The following is a 23,466-nucleotide window of genomic DNA, read 5'->3' on the forward strand; positions in this document are numbered from 1 at the left end:
GAGAGGGGATGTACGAAGGAAGGAGGCAGAGATGATTAACAATGAGGAATGGAAGGGGCAAGAAAGAAACATTAATAAATAAAGGGCTCATAAACTCCTGAGTGACTTGGGAATGATGAGCAAGGAACAAGAATTCAATACATCCTCTGTGAGAGCTAAATAAATGAGATGCTGGTGGGAGTCTGGAGGGAAGAGGAGAAGCTCGTCCTCCCACAGCCTATAGATGAGGACACAGTCTCAAGCTGTGCCAGGGGAGGTTTAGGCTGGATGTTAGGAAGAAGATCTTCCCAGCAAGAGAGATTGGCCCTTGGGATGTGCAGCCCAGGGAGGTGGTGGAGTCACCTCCCCTGGAGGTGTTTAGGAAGAGCCTGGATGAGGCACTTGGTGCCATGGTTTAGTTGATCAGATGGTGTTGGGTTATAGGTTGGACTGGATGATCTCGAAGGTGTTTTCCAACCTGGTTAATTCTATTCTGTTCTATTCCTTCCCCGGGACACCGCGGGCACTGGCAACTTCAGAGAGAAACGGCGGAGCCCACAACAGCAAAGCCCCGCGGGAGCCAGCGGACCCCTCCCTGCCTCCGGACACCCACGGACGGCGGAGCGGGAGGGCGGCAGGGCGCACCCGGCCCCCGCGGCCCGGCCTGACGCCCACACCCGCCTGCCAGCCCGGCCTGCGGGCAGCCCTGCCAGCCTCTGCGGCGCCTCACCCCGCGCCCAGCCCCGGCTCCCGCAGGCGCCCGCCCGGCCCGCTCCGGACCCGAGCCTCCGCCGCAGGCTGAGCCCCGGCCCGACCCACGGCCTCTCACCGCGGCTCCGATCTCCGTCCGGGAGGGTTTCGCCGCCGAGCGCTGCGGGAAAGCCCCGCTGCCCTGCCCGCGAGCAGCAGAGGCCCGGCCGCGGCACGGGCGGCTCCCGGCCGCGCCTCGGCGCCGCCCGCCCCGGCCCCCGGCGGAGGCAGCAGCGCCGCGGCCGCCCCCAGCCCGCCCCGGCCCCGGCCGCAGGACCCGGCCTTACCTGCCGGCTGCGCGGCCGCCAGAGGGGAGGCGGCGCCCTGGGGCGGCCCGGATTTAGCGGCACGTACCACTGCGGGGCGGGGGGGCGGCCGGCACCGGCGGCGGGAGGCGAGGCCGCGGCGCAGCGTGCCCGCCGCTCGGCCTGCCCGCCCCGCCCGCGGGTGCGCTCCGCATGGAGCCGTAGCGCCGGGGAAGGTGGGAGACGGACGGGGCCGTCCCTGGCAGGCGACGGAAACACAGCACAGCGAAGTGGAAGCGGCTTCTGGGGTCATCGGGGCCAGCACTGCCAGGGCACGGCTGAAGCATGTCCCTCGGTACCACGTCTGCAAGGGTGTGAATCCCCCTGCGGGATGCGGACAGCACCGCTGCCCTGCGCAGCCTGCTCCAGGCTGAGCAACCGCCTCAGTAAGGAATTTTTATCCTAACATGCAATCTAAACCTCCCCTGGTGCAACTTGAGGCCGTTGCCTCCTGCCCTATCTCTTGTTCCTAGGGAGAAGAAACCGACCCCCCCTGGCTCCAGACTCCTTCCAGGGAGTTGTGGGAAAACAGAAGCTCTCCACTCAGCCTCCTTTTCTCCAGGCTGAACAGCTCCCTCAGCTGCTCCTCACCAGCCCTGTTCTCTAGACCCTTCCCCAGCTTTGTTGTCCTTCTCTGGAGCCGCCCCAGCCTCTCCGTGTCCTTCTTGGAGTGAGGGGCCCAAAACTGAACCCAGGACTCCAGGTGTGGCCTCACCAGTGCCAAGGACCGGGGTACAATAGGGAAGGAGGTGAAGGAGGTTGGAAGGGACCTCTCATCTAGTCCAGATTCACCCAGAGCAGGTTGCACAGGATGGCATCCAGGTGGGTTTTGGGTGACTCCAGAGATAGAAAGTCCACCACCTCTCTGCTGGATGAGTACCACAGCACTCACATACCCTTAAAAGGTTTCCTGAGCACAGTAATTAGCTGAATAATTAAACAGCAAAAGGTGTAGGTCACGGACCCTCTTGTCTCACCTCTTTGTGTGCTTCCCCTCCCAGGCGAGCCTCCTTTGGCAGGGGTGAAGCTTTGATGCAGGTATTTAGCCTTGGCACAGGTGGTGCCAGGCGTGCAGGGGCGCTGGGCAGAGCTCCTCCTGGCGTGATTTTAGAGGAGCTCCGTAGATACTCCTTGAAGTTCTTCAGGGCGATCTGTCTCTGCAGCCGCAGCACCTCCCGCTGGGACTCCCGCAGCAGCCGATCGAACTCGATGACGTTCCGGCAGCGAGGGTCATCCTGCAGGGAGCACCACACAATGCGGCTGGTTGGGAGAGACCTCCAAGCTCATCCACTCCAACCTTTGACCCAGCACTGAAGGGGCAACACCAAACCATGTCCCTAAGCGCCAGCTCCACGGGCCGCTCGAACACCTCAAGGGGCACCGCTGCCCTGGGCAGACCATTCCAATGTCTGATAACCCTCTCTGAGAAGAATGATCTTCTAGTGTCCAGCCTGAACCTCCCTGGCACAGCTTGAAACCATTTCCTCTAGTCCTGTCACATGGCACCAAGGAGAAGAGGCTGCCCTCTCCTTGCTCCACTTGGCACCAAGGAGAAGAGGCTGCCCCCTCCTTGCTCCACTTGGCACCAAGGAGAAGAGGCTGCCCTCTCCTTGTTCCACTTGGCACCAAGGAGAAGAGGCTGCCTCCTCCTTGCTCCACTAGGCACCAAGGAGCAGAGGCTGCCCCCTCCTTGCTCCACTTGGCACCAAGGAGAAGAGGCTGCCCTCTCCTTGCTCCACTTGGCACCAAGGAGAAGAGGCTGCCCCCTCCTTGCTCCACTTGGCACCAGGGAGAAGAGGCTGCCCTCTCCTTGTTCCACTTGGCACCAGGGAGAAGAGGCTGCCCTCTCCTTGTTCCACTTGGCACCAAGGAGAAGAGGCTGCCCCCTCCTCGCTCCAGCCTCACTTCAGGTAGTTGTAGAGAGCAATGAGGTCTCCCCTCAGCCTCCACTTCCCAACCCCAGCTCCCTCAGACACTCCTCTTGGGTCATGTGCACCAAGCCCACATCATCTGGACAGATGGGCAGAGTCCAACAGGATGGCATTCAACAAGTGCCAGGTGCTGCACTTTGGCCACCACAACCCCATGCAGTGCTACAGGCTGGGGGCAGAGTGGCTGGAGAGCAGCCAGGCAGAAAGGGACCTGGGGTGCTGATTGACAGCAGCTGAACATGAGGCAGCAGTGTGCCCAGGGGGCCAAGAAGGCCAATGGCATCCTGGCCTGCATCAGGAAGAGTGTGGCCAGCAGGAGCAGGGAAGTCATTGTGCCCTGTGCTCAGCACTGGTTAGGCCACACCTTGAGTCCTGTGTCCAGTTCTGGGCTCCTCAAATTAAGAAGGACATTGAGAGACTTGAAGGTGTCCAGAGAAGGGCAACAAAGCTGGGGAGGGGTCTGGAGCACAGCCCTGTGAGGAGAGGCTGAGGGAGCTGGGGTTGCTTAGCCTGGAGAGGAGGAGGCTCAGGGGAGACCTTCTTGCTGTTTAAAACTCCCTGAAGGGAGGTTGTAGCCAGGTGGGGGTTGGTCTCTTCTCCCAGGCAACCAGCACCAGATCAAGAGGACACAGTCTCAAGCTGCACCAGGGGAAGTTTAGGCTGGAGGTGAAAGAGGAATTGGCCATTGGGATGTGCTGCCCAGGGAGGTGGTGGAGTCCCCATCCCTGGAGGTGTTCAAGAGGGGATTGGATGTGGCACTTGGTGCCTTGGTTTAGTAGTCAGGAGGTGTTGGGTGATAGGTTGGACTTGATGATCTCTGAGGTCTTTTCCAACCTTGTTGATTCTATGATCTTCCTGCCAGGCTCTCAAAGGTGGAACAGGTCAGGGTGGTGATGTAAGATGCAAATGCCTTACAGAGGGGACACTGGTGAGAACCAGCTAGCGTGGCTCACGAAGATTTCTCTTTCCCGGGTCTCCAAAGCCTCAAGAAGCAGTCACTTTGCATCCCTGATGCAAACACCTCATTCCACCTGAAGATCAAACCCAGGCTGGGATGCTTCTGCAGCGCAAGGGCTTGTCGGCGTGCGGGCTTTCTCGGTGCTTGCCAGCAGAGAGCGTGTCAGGATAACGTGATTGCATTCCTCAGCCCAACCAGAGCCTCAGCTTTAGTTTACCACCTTGGCGTGGGTGCTGGCTTGCTCTGCAGCCCTAACGGTGGTTAGGGCTTTGCAATGCTGGGAAGAACGAGGAACATCTGGGATTTGTTCAGTTCTTGCTCGGGATCATGTTTAGCTTTTCAAACATTCTTGAGTCCTACCCTCTTTGGAGACAGTTTCTATGGAGGAGCCTCTATCTTTAGCACAATGAGTCACTCCCATCCACTCCAAACCCCAAACCAGCAGCTTGTGAAGGAAACCAGTGCAATCTGACTCTCACAAAGGGGTGGGGTGGGGGGACCCAGTGAGAATATGTCAGCAGCTTGGTTTAATTCTTCAAAGCTTTTCAGATTTCAGGAAGCTGGGGGGAAAGAGGAACCTGCATGTCCATAGTGAGGTAGAGAAGCTGGCTGTCAAAACCTGCCTTTACAAATCTGCTGCTGGAGGAGACGTGGCTCATCCCCCCCTTGGAAAGCTCCTGAGCCAGTGGATTCAGCTCACAGTTGGTATCCAGGACAAATTTAAGCTGCTTCCCTCTTCACTTCTTATTTGCCCTAAAAATAGCCTGTGCTTGATAAATACAGTTTGTGTGGAAAGCCATGGTGACTGTCATGCTGCAAGGGGGAAACTGAGGCAAGCCTTAATGGGAACTGATTACAGATTCAAGAAGTGAGCAGCTGGGGCCTCCTCTGTGCCAGACTCCTGCTCAGGCCATCAGGGTGGTAGTTCTTTAAACAAAACTGGCTGTGGCTCTGCATAAAATCTCCCTTCCCCCACCAAAAATGAAAAGAAGAGGCAGCTCTTCCCAACAGACAGCCTCAGAAGCCTGAACAAGGGACTAGGGGGGAAAAAAAAGCTCTGTCCTCCACTCACACTTTCTATCATCCACATCCCCTGCAGCTGCCCTGCTGGTCCCTGCAATCCCCTGCTTGCAAGAATCCATGTGGCAAGCAATTGTGGCCTGGGATTTAGCTGGGGCAGGGGTTTGGTTGGAAGCCCATCTCAGGAGGTCATTTTCTCAATTTGAGAAGGACATTGAGACACTGGAAGGTGTCCAGAGAAGGGCAATGAGGCTGGGGAGGGGTCTGGAGCACAGCCCCGTGAGGAGAGGCTGAGGGAGCTGGGGTCAGAACTGGATGATCCTTGAGGTCCTTTCCAACCCTGACAGTTCTGTGATTCTCTAAGTGCCACATCCAATCTTCTCTTACAGCCCTCCAGTGATGGTGACTCCACCACCTCCCTGGGCAGTCCATCCCAGTGCCTCACCAGCCTTTCTGTGAGGCAGTGCTTCCTAACACCCAACCTAAACTTCCCCTGGCACAGCTTCGTGCCATGCCCTCTTGTCCTGTCACAAGAAGAGAAGAGGAGGCTCAGGGGAGACCTCAGGGAGACCTGAAGGGAGGTTGTAGCCAGGTGGGGGTTGGTCTCTTCTCCCAGACAACCAGAACAAGAGGACACAGTCTCAAGCTGTGCCAGGGGAAGTTTAGGCTGGAGCTGAGGAGAAAGTTCTTCACAGAAAGAGTAAATGGCCATTGGGATGTGCTGCCCAGGGAGGTGGTGGAGTCCCCATCCCTGGAGGTGTTCAAGAGGGGATTGGATGTGGCACTTGGAGCCATGGTTTAGTTGCCAGGAGGTGTTGGGTGATAGGTTGGACTTGATGATCTCTGAGGTCTTTTCCAACCTGGTTGATTCTGTGATTCTGTGATTCTATCCTAGGAGCCCTGACTTTGCAGAAGGAGGCCAAAGCTTTTGCAGCACAACATGCAGGGTGTCCTCTGCCCTGCCACTGGCAAGGAGCTGAGCTGAGCCCCTTCAGAGCTGCTGGGGAAAAAAATGTGTGCTGATTTAAATGCCCAAGATTAGAGCTGATTTGGCTACAAACTGGGAGCGTGCACATGATAGCTCTGCCTCTAAAGCCCTTCATTGGCATAATGCATTTTGCATGCTGCAGGCAGATTAGGAGAATTCTGCATTTTAACTAGCTGGGAATTAAAATTTAATGAGCAGCTTGCTTGGAGGAGAAATGGGGAAACCAAGATCAGACAGCATGATCTCCTCTCTTGCTCTCTTCTCTGGGGGTTCCCTGCCCATGTGTCGATGTCCCCTGTTACTGGTGCCTCTGTTACACAAGCAGGGTCCCCTCCTCAGCCCTGGCTTAGCAAGGCTGAGTTCAGCCAGCCTGCAGATGGCACCCATGTGTGCTTCCCTGGCCTTTTTCACCTGCCTTTTGTCACATTCCTCTACAGTTTGCTACTTCTGTTCCCTGGCAGAGTCTGACTGCCCAGCAGGCTCTGCTAAGAAAATCAAGCTGCTCTGGAAAGGGTCTGTTCCCTCTTCTGTGGGGGTCTGCAGTGGGAATTCAGGGGGACAGGAAGATAATTTCTTCTGGGGGATGCCATAGAACAAAACCAGACCTAGATTTCTTTTCCTGTGGTTTAATGCCAGAAGGGATCAGTGGGCAGCCTGGACAAGCAGAGCTCATGGAATCATAGAATGGGTTGGGTTGGAAGGAACCTTAAAGATCATCCTGTTCCAACACTCCTGCCATGGGCAGGGACACCTCCCACCAGACCAGGTTGGTCAAGACCACATCCAACCTGGCCTTGAACACCTCCAGGGAGGAGACATCCACAGCCTCCCTGGGCAGCCTGTGCCAGTGTCTCACCACTCTTCACTGTAAAGAATTTCTGTCTAATCTCCAGTCTAAATCTGCCCTCCTCAAGCTTCAAACCATTGTCCCTCATCCTGTCACTCCCAGCCCTTGCCAAAAGTCCCTCCCCAGTTTTCCCATATCCCCCTTCAGGTACTGGAAGGCTCCCTAGAGCCTTCTCTTCTCCAGGCTGAACAGCCCCAACTCTCCCAGCCTGTCCCAACAAGGGAGGTTCTGCAGCCCTCTGATCATCTCCTTGGCCTCCTCTAGACCTGCTCCAGCAATTCAATGTCCTTCATATGCTGGGGACACCAGAACTGGACACAGTTCTTGTCCTGGTGATATCTATGTCAGGGAAAGACTGAGAAGCTACTTTCAAACCCATTGTTAAACATAGGAGGAGGTCAGGGACAAAAATGAAGCTGCTTTCAGTGAGGAAGTGTTTGTCACCTAAACATCCTCTGAGTAGGGTAGGTACAAACCTAAGTTCAACTCAGCTGTGTGCAAGGGGAAATCTAGTGTGAGCACAAGCATTACTGAGCTTCTCAGTAATGACCTAAACTGAAAGGGGCCAGCTCATGAACAAAAGACCTCTCTGGTATGTCCAGAAGATGTTGTTTTAGTCACCTAGAATGGGAATCATGTCACCTTAGCTTCAGATGTCCGCAGGTTACTCCCTCCAGAGTAATCCCAGAGAAGCAGTGCTTGGAGGGAGCAACCCATCCAATGAGTGTTAGAGGTATGGCTTGGGATGAGCTGAATTATCCTTTTATCCCTTTTACCCCATCATTTACACTGGCAAATTCGGAGCCAGTGCTGAGGGGAAGCTGGGTCACCAGCCCAGCTGCAGCCATGAGCACTGGAGGTGGTTTCATGAGCTCCCATCCTCAGCTGATGGTTTGTACCCTTCCTCACAGTCACACAGGGATGCACCCAGTTACCACCAGTGCCAGGGTGGTTGTGAGCACTCAGAAAGCTGCAGCTCACCACGTGGCACTTAGGCAGGCTCTTGGGAACATGCTTGGTTGGTTTGCTTTGTAAAGGAACACCTTAAAAGGAGGTCCTCCTTCCACAGCTTGCTTGAAGCTCAGCGCTGTGGAAAGTCATCTTGGGGTTTCCCCAGGCAGGGAGTTTTAGCTGCTGCTGCTGAAAGGGGTAGCTTAGACTCATAAATTCATGGAGGGGCAACCAAAGTGTCCCTTATACTGTTCTGGAGGGGCTCCAGGCACCATCTCTTTGTCCCCTGTGCAAATCACACCCCAAATGCTCTCTGTTTTGAGACCACGCCTGGGACTAATTGCCCTCCCACTGCTTCCCGTAGCCTGGTTCCCATCACTGCTTGTCCCCAGTTACTCAGTGATGTCCCAGAAGGTTTCTTACCTTCCCTGCAACGAGTTTGGCCTGCAGCTGCCTGCACTCCTGCTGCAGAGCTTCAATCTGCTTGTCCTTGGCCAGGAGAGCGCTGGCTTGCTCTGTCAGGTCCTTGGCACGCTGGCGGGCAAAGGCTTTTTTACACAGCTCCAGGCTGGAGCCCTTCAGGGGCATTGGAGCAGTGACCTGCACCAGAGACAGCAGCCACATGTGTTGGTGTTTGTTAACCACCATCCCATCACCCCAGCAGCCATCAGGCAGGGAGCACTGTCAAGAAACCAAGCCTCAAGGGAGCAGACGAGCAGAGGGAAGAGCAGGACAGACCTATGGAAAAGTGGGAGGAAAGAGGAAGGGCTGGATGGAGGAGGGCTTCAGGAGAAGGTGCTGAGCAGATGAGGCCACTGGGGTTTGTCAGCACTGCAGGGTGGAGGGAGGGAAGAAAAACAGCATGAAGAGGGAAGGACAGGAGAAGGTAGTAGGAAGGAGGAGGAGAGGGTGGCAGAAAAGGTGAGCATGGGAGCAAGGATGGGGGTGGCCAAGCCAGGAGCTTCTGTGGGTTTCATTAGGCAGCAGGAAAGGGCTTCACACTGGTGAGTGGAAGCTACAGGCAAAGGGGGAGGCAAAAGAAAGCCCAGGGAGGGCCAGGACAGCCAGAGAAGGACTGGGAGGTGTTCACTAGAAGCAGCTGAGCTTCACATGCTCCCTGAGAAGGAGGGAGGCAAGAGCAAGGGTGGGGATGGCAACATGCTTCAGGGGGAGCAGGGCAGAGACAGGCAGCTGGCTCTGGGCAGTGACCTCAGGCAGGAGCTGAGGCTGCCTGGCCACAGTGTCCCTGGGACTCTTGCCTTCAGCACACATCCCCATGCCTGAGGCCAGTTCACAGCTCCCTTGCCTGATCAGGAACCGTGTTGCCATCAACCTTCATGCAAACTTTTCTTCCCCAGGTCTTTCCAAGCATCTCACCCATGTGCCAGCCTGTAGAGCCCTGGCCCACAGGACATGTGCACCAGGGCAACTGCTGCCAGATGATCCCCAGCTCCTCGGGGCCCCTTCTCTGGGCATGCAGCTCCTGGTCCTGCCTCCAGCCCACCCTCCATGAGCCTCAGCCATCCAAGCACTTTCTGCTGCTGGGAGACCTGGCCCAGCCCAGGAGCCCAGCAGGTTGATTCTCCCAGACTTTGCACAGGTCTTAAGCTGTCACCACCCCAACATTTACCTCAGGGAGGCAAATAAACCACTATCTGCAGAGGTGCTGGAGGGTCTGACTAGCAGTTGGATGCATAGCAAATTATTTCTCCTAATGGAGGATCTGCCAAGTCCATCTGGCAGCAACTGTTCCCCTGCAAGTACCAAAAGCCCATGACAGATGGGTGGCATAGTGCCTGGGGACAGAGAGGGCAGGCAGGCCCAGGGAAACCCCCTACACCTTCTCTCCAGCAAAGCTTTCACTTCCTTCTTTTTGCCCTCAAGGGCCCAAATTCTCCATCACAATCCCTGGTTTCCTTCCAGTGGAAGAAAGCTTTTGCCTTACTCCACCCAAATGAGGAAGGTCAAGAGCAAGAGCCCACATCCAACAGCCACCTCCCACCTCTCCTGCCCTCTGTCAGATGCTAGAGGGTCTGCAGCCAGCTGTAGCTGGGCTGGAGAAAGCAAAAACAAAAGCCTGCAGCTTGCACAGCACTGCAGAGAGCTGTGGATGGGGCAGAGCAGAGCCTCTCTCCCCTTCCTGTTGTGCTTTACCACACTCCAGTTCGTATGCAAATGCTTCCTGTGTCCTTTAGGTGAAGTCAGATGAATTATTTTTACCACTTGCCCGAGGGAAGCTGAGCTAATTAACCTCAAGCTAACACCTTCAGGTGGGTCAGCACCTCTACAGCAAGACAGCAGGTAGGAAATGCTTGCTCAAAGGCAGCTGCCCAAGCAGGAGCAGAGGAAAGTGGTGCTGGCTGGGTTTCGTGATTCTTAGGCTCATAGAATGGGTTGGGTTGGGTTGGGTTGGAAGGGACCTTTAGAGGTCATCCAGGCCAACCCCCCTGCAGTCAGCAGGGACATCCCCAACTACAGCAGGTTGTTCACAGTCCCAAACAACCTGACCTGCAATGGTTCCAGGGATGGGACATCTGCCACCAGTCTGGGCAGCCTGGGACAGGGTCTCACCACCTTCAGTGTCAAAAACATCTTCTTTCTCCCCCAGTCTGAATCTCCCTCTTTGAGTTCAAACCATCCCCTCCTTGTCCTGTCACGAGAGGCCCTGCTCAAAAAGTCTGGCCCCAGCTTTCTGATCTCCTCTTCAAGTCCTGAAGGGCCACCAGAAGGTCTCCTTGGAGCCTTCTCTTCTCTGGGCTGAACAACCCCAACTCTCTCAGCCTGGCCTCACAGCAGAGGGCTTCCAACCCTCCCAGCATTGCTGTGGCCTCCTCTGGTCCTGCTCCAACCTGCCCCTGTCTGTGCTGAGGACTCCAGATGTGCCCCAGCACTGCAGGGGAGGTCTCACTGGAGCGGAGTCCATTCGTGCCCAGCAGCTGATGTGCAAAGCATCGTCTGCTGCAGGTGTAAAAGGAAGGGGAAGAGAAGGCCTTTCTGGCTCAGAGGAGCAGCCAGCCAGAAGCCCTGGTGAGGAGGTGCTCTCCTAGCTCAGCTTCCCTGCAGCAGCCAGCCCCAGCACTCACGACTTTGAGGTTTGCCTCCTGGAGTTTGCGAGCTCTCTCCTCCAGGCGCTTGGCGATCACAGCCAGCTCTGCGTTCTTCCTCTTCAGGTGCTTCACCTTCTCCTCCGTCTGGGGGAAGCAGCTCCTGCGCTAGAGAACAGAAGGAGAGCTTTGAGGTGAAGCCCCCTGCTCAGCTCAAAGCTGCATAGAATCAGAGAATCAATAAGGCTGGAGAAGACCTCAGAGATCATCAAGTCCAACCTCTCACCCAACACCTCATGACTAACTAAACCATGGCACCAAGTGCCACATCCAGTCCCCTCTTGAACACCTCCAGGGATGGGGACTCCACCACCTCCCTGGGCAGCACATCCCAATGGCTAACAACTCTCTCTGGGAAGAACTTTCTCCTCACCTCCAGCCCAAACCTCCCCTGGTGCATGTTGGGGGTGTTAGTGGGAGCCAAGGGCCCCAGCCCTGCCTGACCTGCTCTGTACCCGCAGGGCTTTTGCCAGTCGCTGGGAGGTGGTGGAGTCACCGTCCCTGGAGGTGCTCAAGAGGGGATTGGATGTGGCCCTTGGTGCTGTGTTTTGGTAGTCAGGAGGTGTTGGATGACAGATTTGACTTGATGATCTTTGAGGTCTCTTCCAACCTTGGTGATTCTATGATGCTATGAATCCTGTGTGTTCCTGGGTTTCTCTTCATGTGACCTTTCGCTCCCCACGAGATGCCCCTTGCCCCACCCTGTGCTACCCCTCGTGGTGCCTCTCCATCCAGAAGACACTCATTGCAGGCTGGGGCTCGGCACACACCCAGCATCAGCCTTTCCTAGCCTCTCCTCCTTTGGGCATTCTTCTCCCAGGCCTTCCCAGTTTGTTCCCCAGGGCTGCAGAGCTCGACGCAGCGCCGAGGATTTGTGCCGCACGCTTAGCTCTTGGCCTTCCTCTCCTGACACCCAAGCAGGAGCTGAGGGGAATGGGGAGAAAGCAGCAAAGGGCTTTGTGATATTTGCAAAGCAAATCTCCTTTTTCTTCCCATTGATTCTGGTGGCTCCTAATCCCCTTTGATTTGTTATCTGTCCCTTCCCATAAGCCGGCGCTCGCCGACGGCTCCTTCTCTCGGGGTTGCACCCAGATGTGCTGTGCTGTCTTTTCACATCAGCACAACTGTCAGGCTGGTTGATCCTTCCCACTGTCCTCCTCTCTACCCCTCTGGGATCCCACCACTGGTGCTCGCTGCTCTCAGCCTTTCTCTTCAGCCACAAGACCCAGGCTGAGCTTTGAGGGTAAGAGTCGAAGAGAGCTTTGCCTGAGCGTGCTTTGGAACAGCCAGATGACTGATAAGGGCTAACCCCACAGCCTGCAGGTCATGCTGGACTGATGGTGTTCTGTGCAAGAAAATGATCTCAACTATGCACTTTGAAGCTGGTGATACAAATCTGAAGTGCTGAGCCACCACATGGCCAGGGGGTGGCTGGAGGTGGCTACATCCCCACGCTGCAGGGCTGCCTGAGGGGCTGCTGCTCCCCTCCAGGGAGGGGGCTGGAGGGGACCTTTATCTCTTCCTATTTCCCAAGAGTCCTGGCTGCACACCATGGGCCTGGGGAGCCAGGGGTGAAGGAGTGAGGCAGAGTGGGTGGCCCAGGCTGTGTCAGCCTGGCTGGCACTGGGTGTGGGGTGTGCAGCTGGAGAGGAGCTGGGCGCTGAGCTGCCGTGAGAGCAGAGGGCAGTGCTGCACTGTCACCCAGAGCCCAAGGCAAGTGAATCAATGTTTCTGCTTCTCCAATTAAAGAGGAAACAAGAGCGACTTCCCCTCCCCTGCCCTCGGCTCTCTGCTGCCTTGCTCTCCGCAGTGGGTGCCTGTCAAAGCCTCTTGCGGCTTCGCGCAGACAAAGACGGCAGAGAGGACAGCGCAGGGTCCTGGCTCTGCACCGTGAGGAAGGCATCCTGCTCAAGCCAGCGATGGGTGTAGTGTGAAAGCGCCCACGGGACCCAAAACACCCAGATCCCTTTCCCCCAGCCCTGCCCAGCTGATCCCGTGTGCCAGCATCCCGTGAAGCTGGCAGCCAGCAGCAGCTCGCCTTGGCCGGGACTCCTTCCCCGTGGAGCATCCCGTGGCAGCCCAGTCCCCAGTCAGGGTGCAGCCCAGGACCCGATGCTCTGCTCACCAGCAAGCTGTTCTCCTCGGCCAGGCTGGAGCAGCGGTGCTGCAGGCTCTCCAGGGCGCTCAGCAGCTTCGTGTTCTGGCTCAGCAGGAAGCCGTAGTCAGCCCCGCTCTGCAAAACAAGGTGGGAGAGGCAGGGGAGGGCTTCTCCTGCCCAGGGCGAGGGGCAGAGGCACACAGCCACACGCCGGCCCTGGCCCCGCAGCCAGCCCAGCCTGGCTGTGCAGGGAGCCTGGCAGCATCGGGGTGAGGGCAGCAAAGGGGCAGGGGGGTTATGGAGAGGCCGATTTCAGGAGGAGGCGAGGGGCTGCATGTCCTCTGAAGGACAAGAGGCCTATGGGGCCAGGCTACATCACCTGTTGGTGACAGCCACCACAGCTTTAAGGATGCCCAGTTGTCCCCAGCCACTTGCATTTTGCCTTGGTACCATCTAAACCAGCTCAAGAGCCAGATGGGCAGAGCACAAGCCCTGACACCTCAGCCACATGTGCTGCTCCCCACAGCTCAGCGACCCTGTAGCCTCCAGCACCACACCACGTTCAGAGGTGCTGAGAGCTCGTTGCCCATCTTCCTGGGCCATCTTCCCTGGAGCTGCCCAGCAGCCAAGCCCCAGGCTGTGGCCTCCCATTGTGAGCCTCAGCTGCAGAAGAAGTCCCCATGCTGGCTGTCTTTGCAAATCAGCACCTTCATTCTGTCACATCCCCAGCAGCAGCAGCTCTGCCAGGAGCTGTATATAGAGCTCTGTGGTTGCTGCTTCCTGCTCAGAGCAGCTCCTGCAGACTGGCTGCTGAGGCAGCCTCCCAGAAAGTCTTAGCTCGTAGCCCAGCTCTGTCTTCACAGCTGCCAGACAGCAGCAGCAAGCTGTGCACCTTGATGTTCTCCCAGGAGCCTACAGGAGCCTGCAGGACTCCCTCCTAGTTCCCAACAAGTCCCACTGTCACCCGAAGCAGATCACACAGGAACACATCCAGGCAGGTCTTGAATGTCTCCAGAGAGGGAGAATCCCTGGGCAGCCTGCTCCAGGCCTCTGTCACCCTCCCAGGGAAAGAATTCTTCCTCCTGTTTCCATGGCACTTCCTCTGCCTCAGCTTCCACCACTGCCCCTTGTGCTGGCATTGGGCATCCCCCAGCAGAGCCTGGCTCCAGCCTCTGGGCACTCACCCTGCACAGCTCTAGCAACAGCAATGAGGTCACCCTCAGGCTCCTCCTCTCCAAGCTACAGAGCCCTCAGCTCCCTCAGGCTCTCCTCATCAGGAAGATCTTCCACTGCCTTCATCATTTTCATGGCTCTGTGCTGGACTCTCTCAAGCAGTTCCCTGAGGTCCTTCCTGAACTGAGGGCCCCAGAACTGGACACAATATCCCAGCTGTGGCCTCACCAGGGCAGAGTAGAGAGGAAGGAGAACCTCTCTCGACCTGCTAACCACAGCCCTTCTAATCCACCCCAGGATGCCCTTGGCCTTCTTGGCCACCAGAGCACATTGCTGGCTCATGGTCAACCTCCCCTCCACCAGGACCCCCAGGTCCTTTTCCCTTTCACTGCTCTCCAGCAGGTCAATCCCCAGCCCATACTGGTCCATGAGGTTGTCCTTTCCTAGGTGCAAGACTCTACACTTGCCCTTGTTGAACTTCTTCATCTTAGTCTGCTGCTGGCTCTGGTGCCAGCGCTGGAGCAGTGCCCCTGCACACCAAGAGATGTTCCTCTTGGGGGTTTTATACCTTAGCCTTAGCTCTCTCTGCCTCCTAGGTGGAGAGGAACCTAGCCATAGGCAATTAGCATGTACTTTGGCTCATTAGCATACCAAGGGCTGTTAACTTGAATATTAAAATGGCAGTTAATTAGGCAAAGGTCTTTGCCTGGCCACTCTGGCCTTCACAATCTGTTTTGGAGTGGGGTGTTTCTGTTACTCAAGTCTTGCTGCCTCAGTTTTAGCCAAAGCAGGGCCAGCTTATCTCCATGGGCTACCCTCCCTCCCTCAGCTGCTTGGCAGCTCTTCATTAAACACCAGCACCTGCTGATTGGAGATGACCTTGGGTCCCAAAGCTACTAAACCAACTTCCCTTCCTGTCCCACAGCAAGCTGGGCAGCTACCCCACAGCCTCTCTGGATTTCAGCTCAAGGGAAAGCAAAAAGAGATTTTCTCCTTTATTTTTTTTTTTCCCTTCTCTTCCTAAACACAGAGGCACAGCCCCCAGGGACACAGAGCCATGGAATTGTCAGGGTTGGAAGGAACCTCAAGATTCAGCCAGTCCCAACCCCCCTGCCATGGCCAGGGACACCTCACACTACAGCAGGTTGCTCACAGCCACCTCCAGCCTGGCTGCAAACACCTCCAGGCAGGAGGCTTCCACCACCTCCCTGGGCAACCTGTGCCAGGCTCTCACCACCCTCCTGGGGAACAACTTCCTTCTTACATCCAATCTCAATCTACCCACTTCCAATTTTGCTTCATTCCCCCCCCCCCCCCCCAGTCCTATCCCTCCCTGACACCCTCAGAAGTCCCTCCCCAGCTTTCTTGGAGCCCCCTGCAGATCCTGGAAGGCCACAATGAGGTCTCCTCAGAGCCTTCTCCTCTCCAGCCTGCACAACCCCAACTCCCTCAGTCTGTCCTCACAGCAGAGCAGCTCCAGCCCTCTGCTCAGCCTTGTGGCCCTTCTCTGGACACCTTCCAGCCCCTCCAGATCCTTCCTGGCACAGAGGCTCCAGAACTGGCCCCAGAGCTCCAGCTGTGGTCTCAGCGGAGTGGAGCAGAGGGGCAGAATCCCCTCCCTGGCCCTGCTGGCCACACTTCTCTTGCTGCAGCCCAGGCTCTGCTTGGCTCTCTGGGCTGCAAGTGCTCCCTGCTGGCTCCTCTTGAGCTTCTCCTCCCCCAGCACCCCCAAGGCCTTTCCTTCAGGGCTGCTCTCCAGCCAGTTCCTGCCCAGCCTCCATCAGTCCTTAGGATTACCCTGCCCCAGCTGCTGGACTTTGCACTTGGTCTTGTTGAACCTCAGCATCCACCACAGCACCCCAGGAACCTGGCTGCCCTCTCCTCTCCTCTAACAACTCAGGGCTGCTCCTATGGTTGACCAAGACTGACCCAGGAACCAAAGACCTCCCAAAATTTCAGCAGCCTGGGGAAGCCAAGAAGCTGTCCTGGGAGGCATTCACCCTGCTCAGTGCAGTGCTTCAGGCCCCAAGACCCAGCAGCAGATCCTGCATCCACAGAATCACAGAATCTGACAATTGTCTGGGTTGGAGAAGACCTCTCAGATCATTGAGTCCAACCATCAACCATGGCCATTAAACCCTGTCCCCAGATGCCATGGCCACAGGTTTCTTGACCACCTCCAGGGAAGGAGACTCCACCACCTCCCTGGGCAGCCTGTGCCGACCCCTGACCACTCTTGCAGCAAAGGAATTGTTCCTCATCTCCAACCCAAACCTCCCCTGGCACGATTTCAGGCAGCTTTACAGGGACAGTGAGATGTCCCAGAGAATTTCTCCCCCATCACACGCTCCAGGGACATCAAAACACTTCCTCAGGCTGGGCAGCCATGCAGAGGATGCTGCAGGTGTTGCTGGGGACACAGAGCAGGGTGGGTGCAGGGAGGAATTCTACCAGCACCTCCCATGCCGTGCATGGCATCGCCTTGGGCTGCTTCACCACTGCCATCCCCAGAGCCCAGCAGGCAGCCCCTGGGATGAAGTCAACAAGCATTAGTTCCATCTCCTTGCCACTGCCAAGAGGCCTCAAGCTTCTTGTCAGCAGTTGCCTGCACTGAGCCAGGCTGAGCAAACTCAGCCAGCAGCCTCTGCACTGGGGGTAGGAGCTGGGGAGCTGTGGCAGAGGAGCTGATGCGCTCCTGCCCCCACCCCCATCAGGCAGGCAGGGCTTCTGCTATCATCATCACTGGGCTTCTGCAAGGGCACTTCCAAAGTGGCACTTCCAGCGTGGCAGAGGGATCTTTTGGGGGCCTACATTCAACTCTCTGCATTTGAAAGCCCTTTTCTGGAGCCCTCAAACAACCTCTTCTTCAGGGCAGGATGCAAAGCCTCACGAGCACTCACCTCCATCCTGCCCCAGCTCAGCCCAGGTTTCAAGCCTATGACCTGACAAAGGCTGGGATGTTCTGGCCCATGCAGAGACCCTCCCAGCTCCCTGGGTGTTGCAGGACCCCCAGGCAAAGCGCCACGGAGCAGGAGAGCGTGGCTGCGTGCTCCGGGCTGGGGCTGGGCGCCCAGCCAAGCCTCCCCGCTGCCAGCACGTCCTGCTGCGGCCACAGCTCCTTGGGGCTCTGCCCAGAGAGGCACAAGGGGCATCTGCAGGGAGAAGATGTGGAGGCAGCAGATCCTGGCTGTGCCAGGACGCCTGTCTGTCCCACGAGGGGACCTCACTGCCCAACGAGGGCTTTGCCAAACCTTCCCCTCGGCGCTGAGCCGCTGCTGGCTCCAGCAGGCAGCTGAACCCTCCTCCTCCTCCAAGACCACGCAAGGGCTGGAGCTGAAGGGCTGTCTAGACGTCATCCCATGCTCATTAAACATTCATTTCCTATAATGAAAGAGCTTTTCATTTATGAACCACTCGGCTGCTCCTTAAGGTGCTCGCGCTGCGTGCTGCAGCCGCCGCGGGCCGCCGCCGGTGCCCGGCGAAGGGAGCTGGAGGAAATCATTGAGGACGAGAGGCACAAACACTCTCCCTGAAGAGACTCCTCTTGATACAGATGCAGAAGTGCCAGCAGGAGCTGGAATCCAAAGGCATCTCTGGATCAGAGAGGTCTGCAGGGAGCTGGGGGTGGCAGGAGCTGAGGCAGAGCTGATACCATGAGGTGGCAGGGAGGGTCCCCAGGCATGCCATGAAGCATAGAACCACAGAACCATAGAATGGCTTCACTTGGGAGGGACCTTAAGGATCATCCAGTTCCAACATCCCTGCTGTGGGCAGGGACCTGTCCCTGTAGCCCAGGTTGCTCAAAGCCTCATCCAACCTCGCCTTAAGCCTGGTGTCCACAGCTTCTCTGGGCAGCCTGTTCCTCTGTCTCACCACCCTCAGAGTAAGGAACATCAGGTCACATCCCCTGGATCAAGAGCATCCTTGGCCACTGAAAACCTAACCCAAGTGACCTCTTCTTTGGCTGGGGGGGGGAAATTTTCTACAGCCAGGGTGAGGCAGAAGAAGAGCGGTTGGGATGCTGAGGGAGGAGAGCACCGCACAGCAGGGCTCCCCTGTGCTGCAGGCACGAAGCTTTGAAGCCTCCCAGAACAGGGAAATCATCATCATCATCTGCTGTCTCTTTTGGCAGGTAGAGCCCAAAACACAGCTTCTCCAGGCTGCTTTGAGAAGGAGCAAACAAAGAACAGCCTCAGCAGGGCAGCTGCAAGAGAGCTGCTGCTCTCTCACCTGAAAGCTTCAAAAAGCAGCAGAGAGCTGCAGCAGCTTTTGCAGGGAGGGGTGCCCAGCCAGGCTGCTAAATGGGTCACGTAGTCAAAATCCCTGCGGAACACCCAGGATCCTGCGGAGTCTTTAAAGTCCTGTGGAAAACTTGCAGGAAGCCGTTCGGGGGGGGACAGTAAATCAAACGGCAGCGAGGACGTCAGGAGCTGCCTGCGGCGGCTGCTCCGCAATGCGGCTCCGGCGGCTGGGGCCGCCCGGCACGGCCCGGCCCGGCACGGCTCAGAGGGCTTCCCCCACGCCAGCCCTGGGGAAGGTGCCAACATCCTCAGGCCAGCCTTGTTTTCAAATCCCTGTGCAGAGCCAGATGGGGAGGAGGTGGAATTCGCCAGGTGGCCTCATGGCTGGGAGGTCTCAGGTGGCCTTTGGAAACAGGTGGTCTGGTGGCTGATCTTAAAACACACTCAAGATTTAGCCAACACATTCAGCTTCAAGATTTAGCCAACACACTCAGCTTCAAGATGTATCAAACACACTCAGCTTCAAGATGTATCAAAGACACTCAGTTTCAAGGTTTACCAAACACACTCAGTTTGAAGCTTTACAAAACACTCAATTTCAGGATGCCTAAACCACTCTCAGTGTTAAAGATTTATCAAACACTCAGTTTCAAGCTCATAGAATTACCAGGGTTGGAGGGGACCTCAGGGATCAGCCAGTTCCACCCCCTCTGCCATGGCCAGGGACACCTCACACTACAGCAGGCTGCTCACAGCCACCTCCAGCCTGGCTGCAAACACCTCCAGGCAGGAGGCTTCCACCACCTCCCTGGGCAGCCTGTGCCAGGCTCTCACCACCCTCCTGGGGAACAACTTCTTCCTCACATCCAATCTCAATCTCCCCACTTCTAGTTCTGCTCCATCCCCCCCAGTCCTATCCCTCCCTGACACCCTCAAAAGTCCCTCCCCAGCTTTCTTGGAGCCCCCTTCAGATACTGGAAGGCCACAAAGGATGAAGCATTGCAGGGGAAGACAGCCAACCCTGGCTCTCTTGGGGCTTGCAGGCATGGTGCTGAAGTCAAAGAGTTATTTGCTTGGTGCAGAGCAGGGGGTGGGCTCTGGGCAGATCCCTCCAGATACAGGAAGCCTCTTGTGGGAAGAGCTGAGAGTGCTTCAGCCCCTGGCCAGGGGAGGAGAGCCTCCTCCTGGGTAAGCTCCTGGCCTTGGGCACAGAAGGGAGCTCCCCAGGGTGTTCACAACATCCCTGCTGAAGGTGCAAAGCACTTTGAGCTACCTGATAGCTGCCCTCCAGGCTTGCTTGGTTGGAGGAAACTGGGCAGGAGATGTAGCTTGGACAGGCCCAGTAGGTCTGTGGGAGAGGTGTCCTGGCAGCCCAGGGCATGACTGCACAGGATGCTCAGGTGTGGACATGTTGGCTGTGGAACTCTGGGCCTTCAACCTGTGCCAGTGTCTCACCACCCTCATGGGGAAGAATTTTCTCCTCACATCCAATCTCAGTCTCCCCATTTCTAGTTTTGCTCCATCCCCCCCAGTCCTATCCCTCCCTGACACCCTCAAAAGTCCCTCCCCAGCTTTCTTGTATAAAGCACCCTCAGATTTAGGCTTTATAAAACACACTCCATTTCAAGCTTTACCAAACACACTCTGTTTCACCACATCCCCACAGTGCCTTGCCTGTTTGCAGCAGCTACTGGGTCGAGCTGCTGGGTTTGCACCCCAGCAGCCATCTCTGCAAACCAACCCTGCCCTGGCAGGCACTTTGTGCAGACCCAATTTCTGCAGCAGCTCTCCTGCTGTCTTGGATATATATTAAAGCCACCACTTCTGCTTCATTTGAGATCACTGTCACCAAGCTTCCACCATGTCAAAGCCCTTTAGCTCTTCATTCCAGCTGACTTCAGTAATTAGTTTCCTTAACTCCTCAATCCTCCCCTCCTGGAAATGAAACCTGTCATTGCCAATCTTTTTCCCCCCCCTTCTTCCATTCAGTTCCAAGGGAGCCGATGTTCCCTCCCAGAACAAAGTTATTTTCCATCAGCTGCTCTTCTGCAGTGCCCTCCCTTGCATGTCAAAAGCCAGCCAGAAATAGCATCACCTCCTGTTGGGTCAGCGAGCCAGAGCAGCCTCCACCCTCCGCCACCAGCAGCATCCCTCACGCCTCGGCGAGCACCATCCCGGCGGAGGTGAGAGGGAGGTTTTGGATGGGGCTCTGGGAGATGTAAGAGACATGCCTGGCTGGCAGCAGCCCTGCTCACCCTGCCACTGCTTCTCCAGGCAGTCCCTGTCCCACAGCACTCGCTCTGCTTCCCTCATTCTGCAGCAGCAGGTTCCCCGTTTCAGACCCCAACCTCTCTGCTCTTCCCCTGACTCCCTGGCACTTCCCCGCCAGCTCCTCGCCCTCCGTGGGGCCCAACTCCTCTTTCCATGAGTCAGCTGGGTTTTTTTCCTCTCCTGCTGCCCATCCCTCTTCCAGCCTGCTACTTGCCCTTATTTATGTGATATCCTCATTTCTCTGATGTGTGTGTGTGTGTGTCACTCCATGTAAAAAACATTCACGGCAGGAAAAATCCATCCGAGGCCATTAACGTCAAAGGCACTGCCTGCAGCACGGGGACTGCTGGAGCCACCCATTGTGAGAGACTAAGAGGATATTCAGGAGAGCATCCATCCACTCTGTATCTGCTCTTTCTTACACCAGCCCCAGGCCTCCTCTCCTGCACGCCCTCTGCCCGCTGCCAGCCCTTCATGTGCTCCTCACGGTGTGTTTGAGATGAGACACGCAGCTCAAATTGGACTCTCACCAGCTCAGATCCTCTCTGGCTGTTCAAAGCTTCTCAGGAAAGCACCAGCACTGATCCCAGCAGTGCAAACCCAGCCAGGCCAGGAGGAGAAAAGGCAGCTCCCTAGCTCTGACTGCCCTGGCTTAGCTGCTCTTGATGAGCTCAGCTTCTCCAACCTTCCCAACCAGAGGGAAATGAATGTTCCTGCAAAAGCGAGGCAAGGAGGGACGTGAGTGGAAATTAAATTCTCAAGGCAGAGGCTCTCCCAAATCACAGAATCACAGAACTCCAGGCTGGAGGGGACCCCATGGACCATCTGGTCCAATTTTTCTAGGTAACAGTAGAGATGAAATGATCTGGCCCAGCACCCTGGCAAGAGGAGTCTTAAAACTGTCCAATGTGAGGGAATCCACAGCTTCCCTTGGGAGATGATTCCAATGCCCAGCTGTTCTCATGGGGAAAAACTTCCTTCTGGATCCCAATGGGACTCTCCCCAAGAGTAATTCCTCAGGACTCCTTGTAAAAAGGGAGTCTCCATCCTCTTGGTAGCCACCCTCCATGTACTGGCCCAGGGCTACAGCCAACGTGGCATGATTGCTCACCTCTGCCAGCTAATCCAAAACCCAAGAGGTTTTGCAAGCAGGTGAGAGCAAGTGAGACCAAAATGCCACCTGGATGCTGGAGGAGAACAAGTGAGACCAAAATGCCACCTGGATGCTGGAGGAGAGCAAGTGAGACCAAAATGCCACCTGGATGCTGGAGAACAAGTGAGACCAAAATGCCACCTGGATGCTGGAGGAGAGCAAGTGAGACCAAAATGCCACCTGGATGCTGGAGGAGAGCAAGTGAGACCAAAATGCCACCTGGATGCTGGAGGAGAACAAGTGACACCAAAATACCACCTGGATGCTGGAGGAGAGCAAGTGACACCAAAATGCCACCTGGATGCTGGAGGAGAGCAAGTGAGACCAAAATGCCACCTGGATGCTGGAGAACAAGTGAGACCAAAATGCCACCTGGATGCTGGAGGAGAGCAAGTGAGACCAAAATGCCACCTGGATGCTGGAAAGACAGCTCTGAACTGCTCCTGACACACAGTGCATGTGTCCCTTCACCTTTCACAACCAGACACGCACCAGGGCAGGCAGCTGAGGAGGACAGAGGGTTTGGAGAAAGCTTTTCCTTCCCCCAAAGGAAGATCCCAGCACAAAGATCCACAGCAAGCTGTCCTTCCAGGGAGGGACCCACTGGGGACACTCACAAGAGAAGTGTCCTGCTCAGGGTGCAGATCACAGAATCGTAGAATCAATAAGGTTGGAAAAGACCTCAGAGATCATCAAGTCCAACCTGTCACCCAACAGCTCCTGACTGACTAAACCATGACTCCAAGTGCCACATCCAGTCCCCTCTGGGACACCTCCAGGGATGGGGACTCCACCACCTCCCTGGGCAGCACATTCCAATGGCCAAGCTCTCTCTCTGGGAAGAACTGGGAAGAGCCATGGTTTAGTAGTCAGGAGATGTTGGGTGACAGGTTGGACTTGATGATCTCTGAGGTCTTTTCCAACCTTACTGATTCTATGATTCTATACTTCCCCACCACCACCACTGCAGATTTTCCTGGGTGCTGCTGAGCAGGTCATTGAATCAGCAGAGTAGGCTCCACGAGCAGTGGTATTGACAAGGGAAAAGAGCAAAACACAGAAGTGGGAAGGAAAGGTGTTAGCATCTTCAGTGCAAACACAGAGAGACTTCACAGCCTCTGCTTCCTCAGTGCTCATGCCTGGTGCCAGCTGTGTGAGCTAAGAGGAGGCCACTGGAAGCTTGCTAGAGGAATTGTTGGGGCTCTTTGTGGTTTGGGTCTGAGCAGAGGTCAGCCTGCAGCTGCCACCAGCGCAGGCTCAGGCACAGGCAGCCCTGAGGTCCTCATGGAACATCTGGAGGCTCTTCTAGGCTGCCACATGTCAGATAATTTTGGTTTGTATGCATGACAACAAAACCCAAACAACACAAAACTCTGGGGGAAAATGATAAAGCTGAGCTCCTTCCAGGTCTGGCACGTTGAGGGCTGGAGCAGGGAGTCTTGTTCTCTGCTATCACATCTTTCTCATAACAGAAACTCTAATCCAAAGAAACACTCCCTAGGAAGGTGTGGGACTTTGCTACTGATGAATGCACTTGGGAACAAAGCTCCTGGCCACAGACAGTGGCCCTGGGCTGGCTCAGGGATTTACCCTGAGGTAAAGGCCCTGAGCTGCAGTTCAGCAAATCCCTACCCATAGAGAAGTGCCACTGGGCTCTGGCAGGGTCAGAGCTCAGAAAGTGAAGGGCAGGTCTCTCC

At 56.2% G+C, this 23,466-nt stretch overlaps 1 protein-coding gene across 2 annotated transcripts in view; it reads right to left on the reverse strand.

The window, feature by feature from the left end:
* The window catches only part of TSPOAP1 (TSPO associated protein 1), a 79,933-nt gene that overhangs the window by 47,865 nt on the left and 8,602 nt on the right, over positions 1 to 23,466 (reverse strand). For both annotated transcript variants that reach the window (XM_054166237.1, XM_054166238.1), the window contains exons 2-5: positions 12,959 to 13,066; positions 10,813 to 10,941; positions 8,153 to 8,329; positions 2,012 to 2,269 (exon numbers count right to left, since the gene is read on the reverse strand). In XM_054166237.1, the coding sequence (XP_054022212.1) occupies positions 2,012 to 2,269; positions 8,153 to 8,329; positions 10,813 to 10,941; positions 12,959 to 13,066 (672 nt within the window). The remainder of the gene's footprint in view (positions 1 to 2,011; positions 2,270 to 8,152; positions 8,330 to 10,812; positions 10,942 to 12,958; positions 13,067 to 23,466) is intronic.

Source organism: Dryobates pubescens, chromosome 13 (genome assembly GCF_014839835.1).
Source record: "Dryobates pubescens isolate bDryPub1 chromosome 13, bDryPub1.pri, whole genome shotgun sequence".
Lineage (NCBI taxonomy): Eukaryota > Metazoa > Chordata > Aves > Piciformes > Picidae > Dryobates > Dryobates pubescens.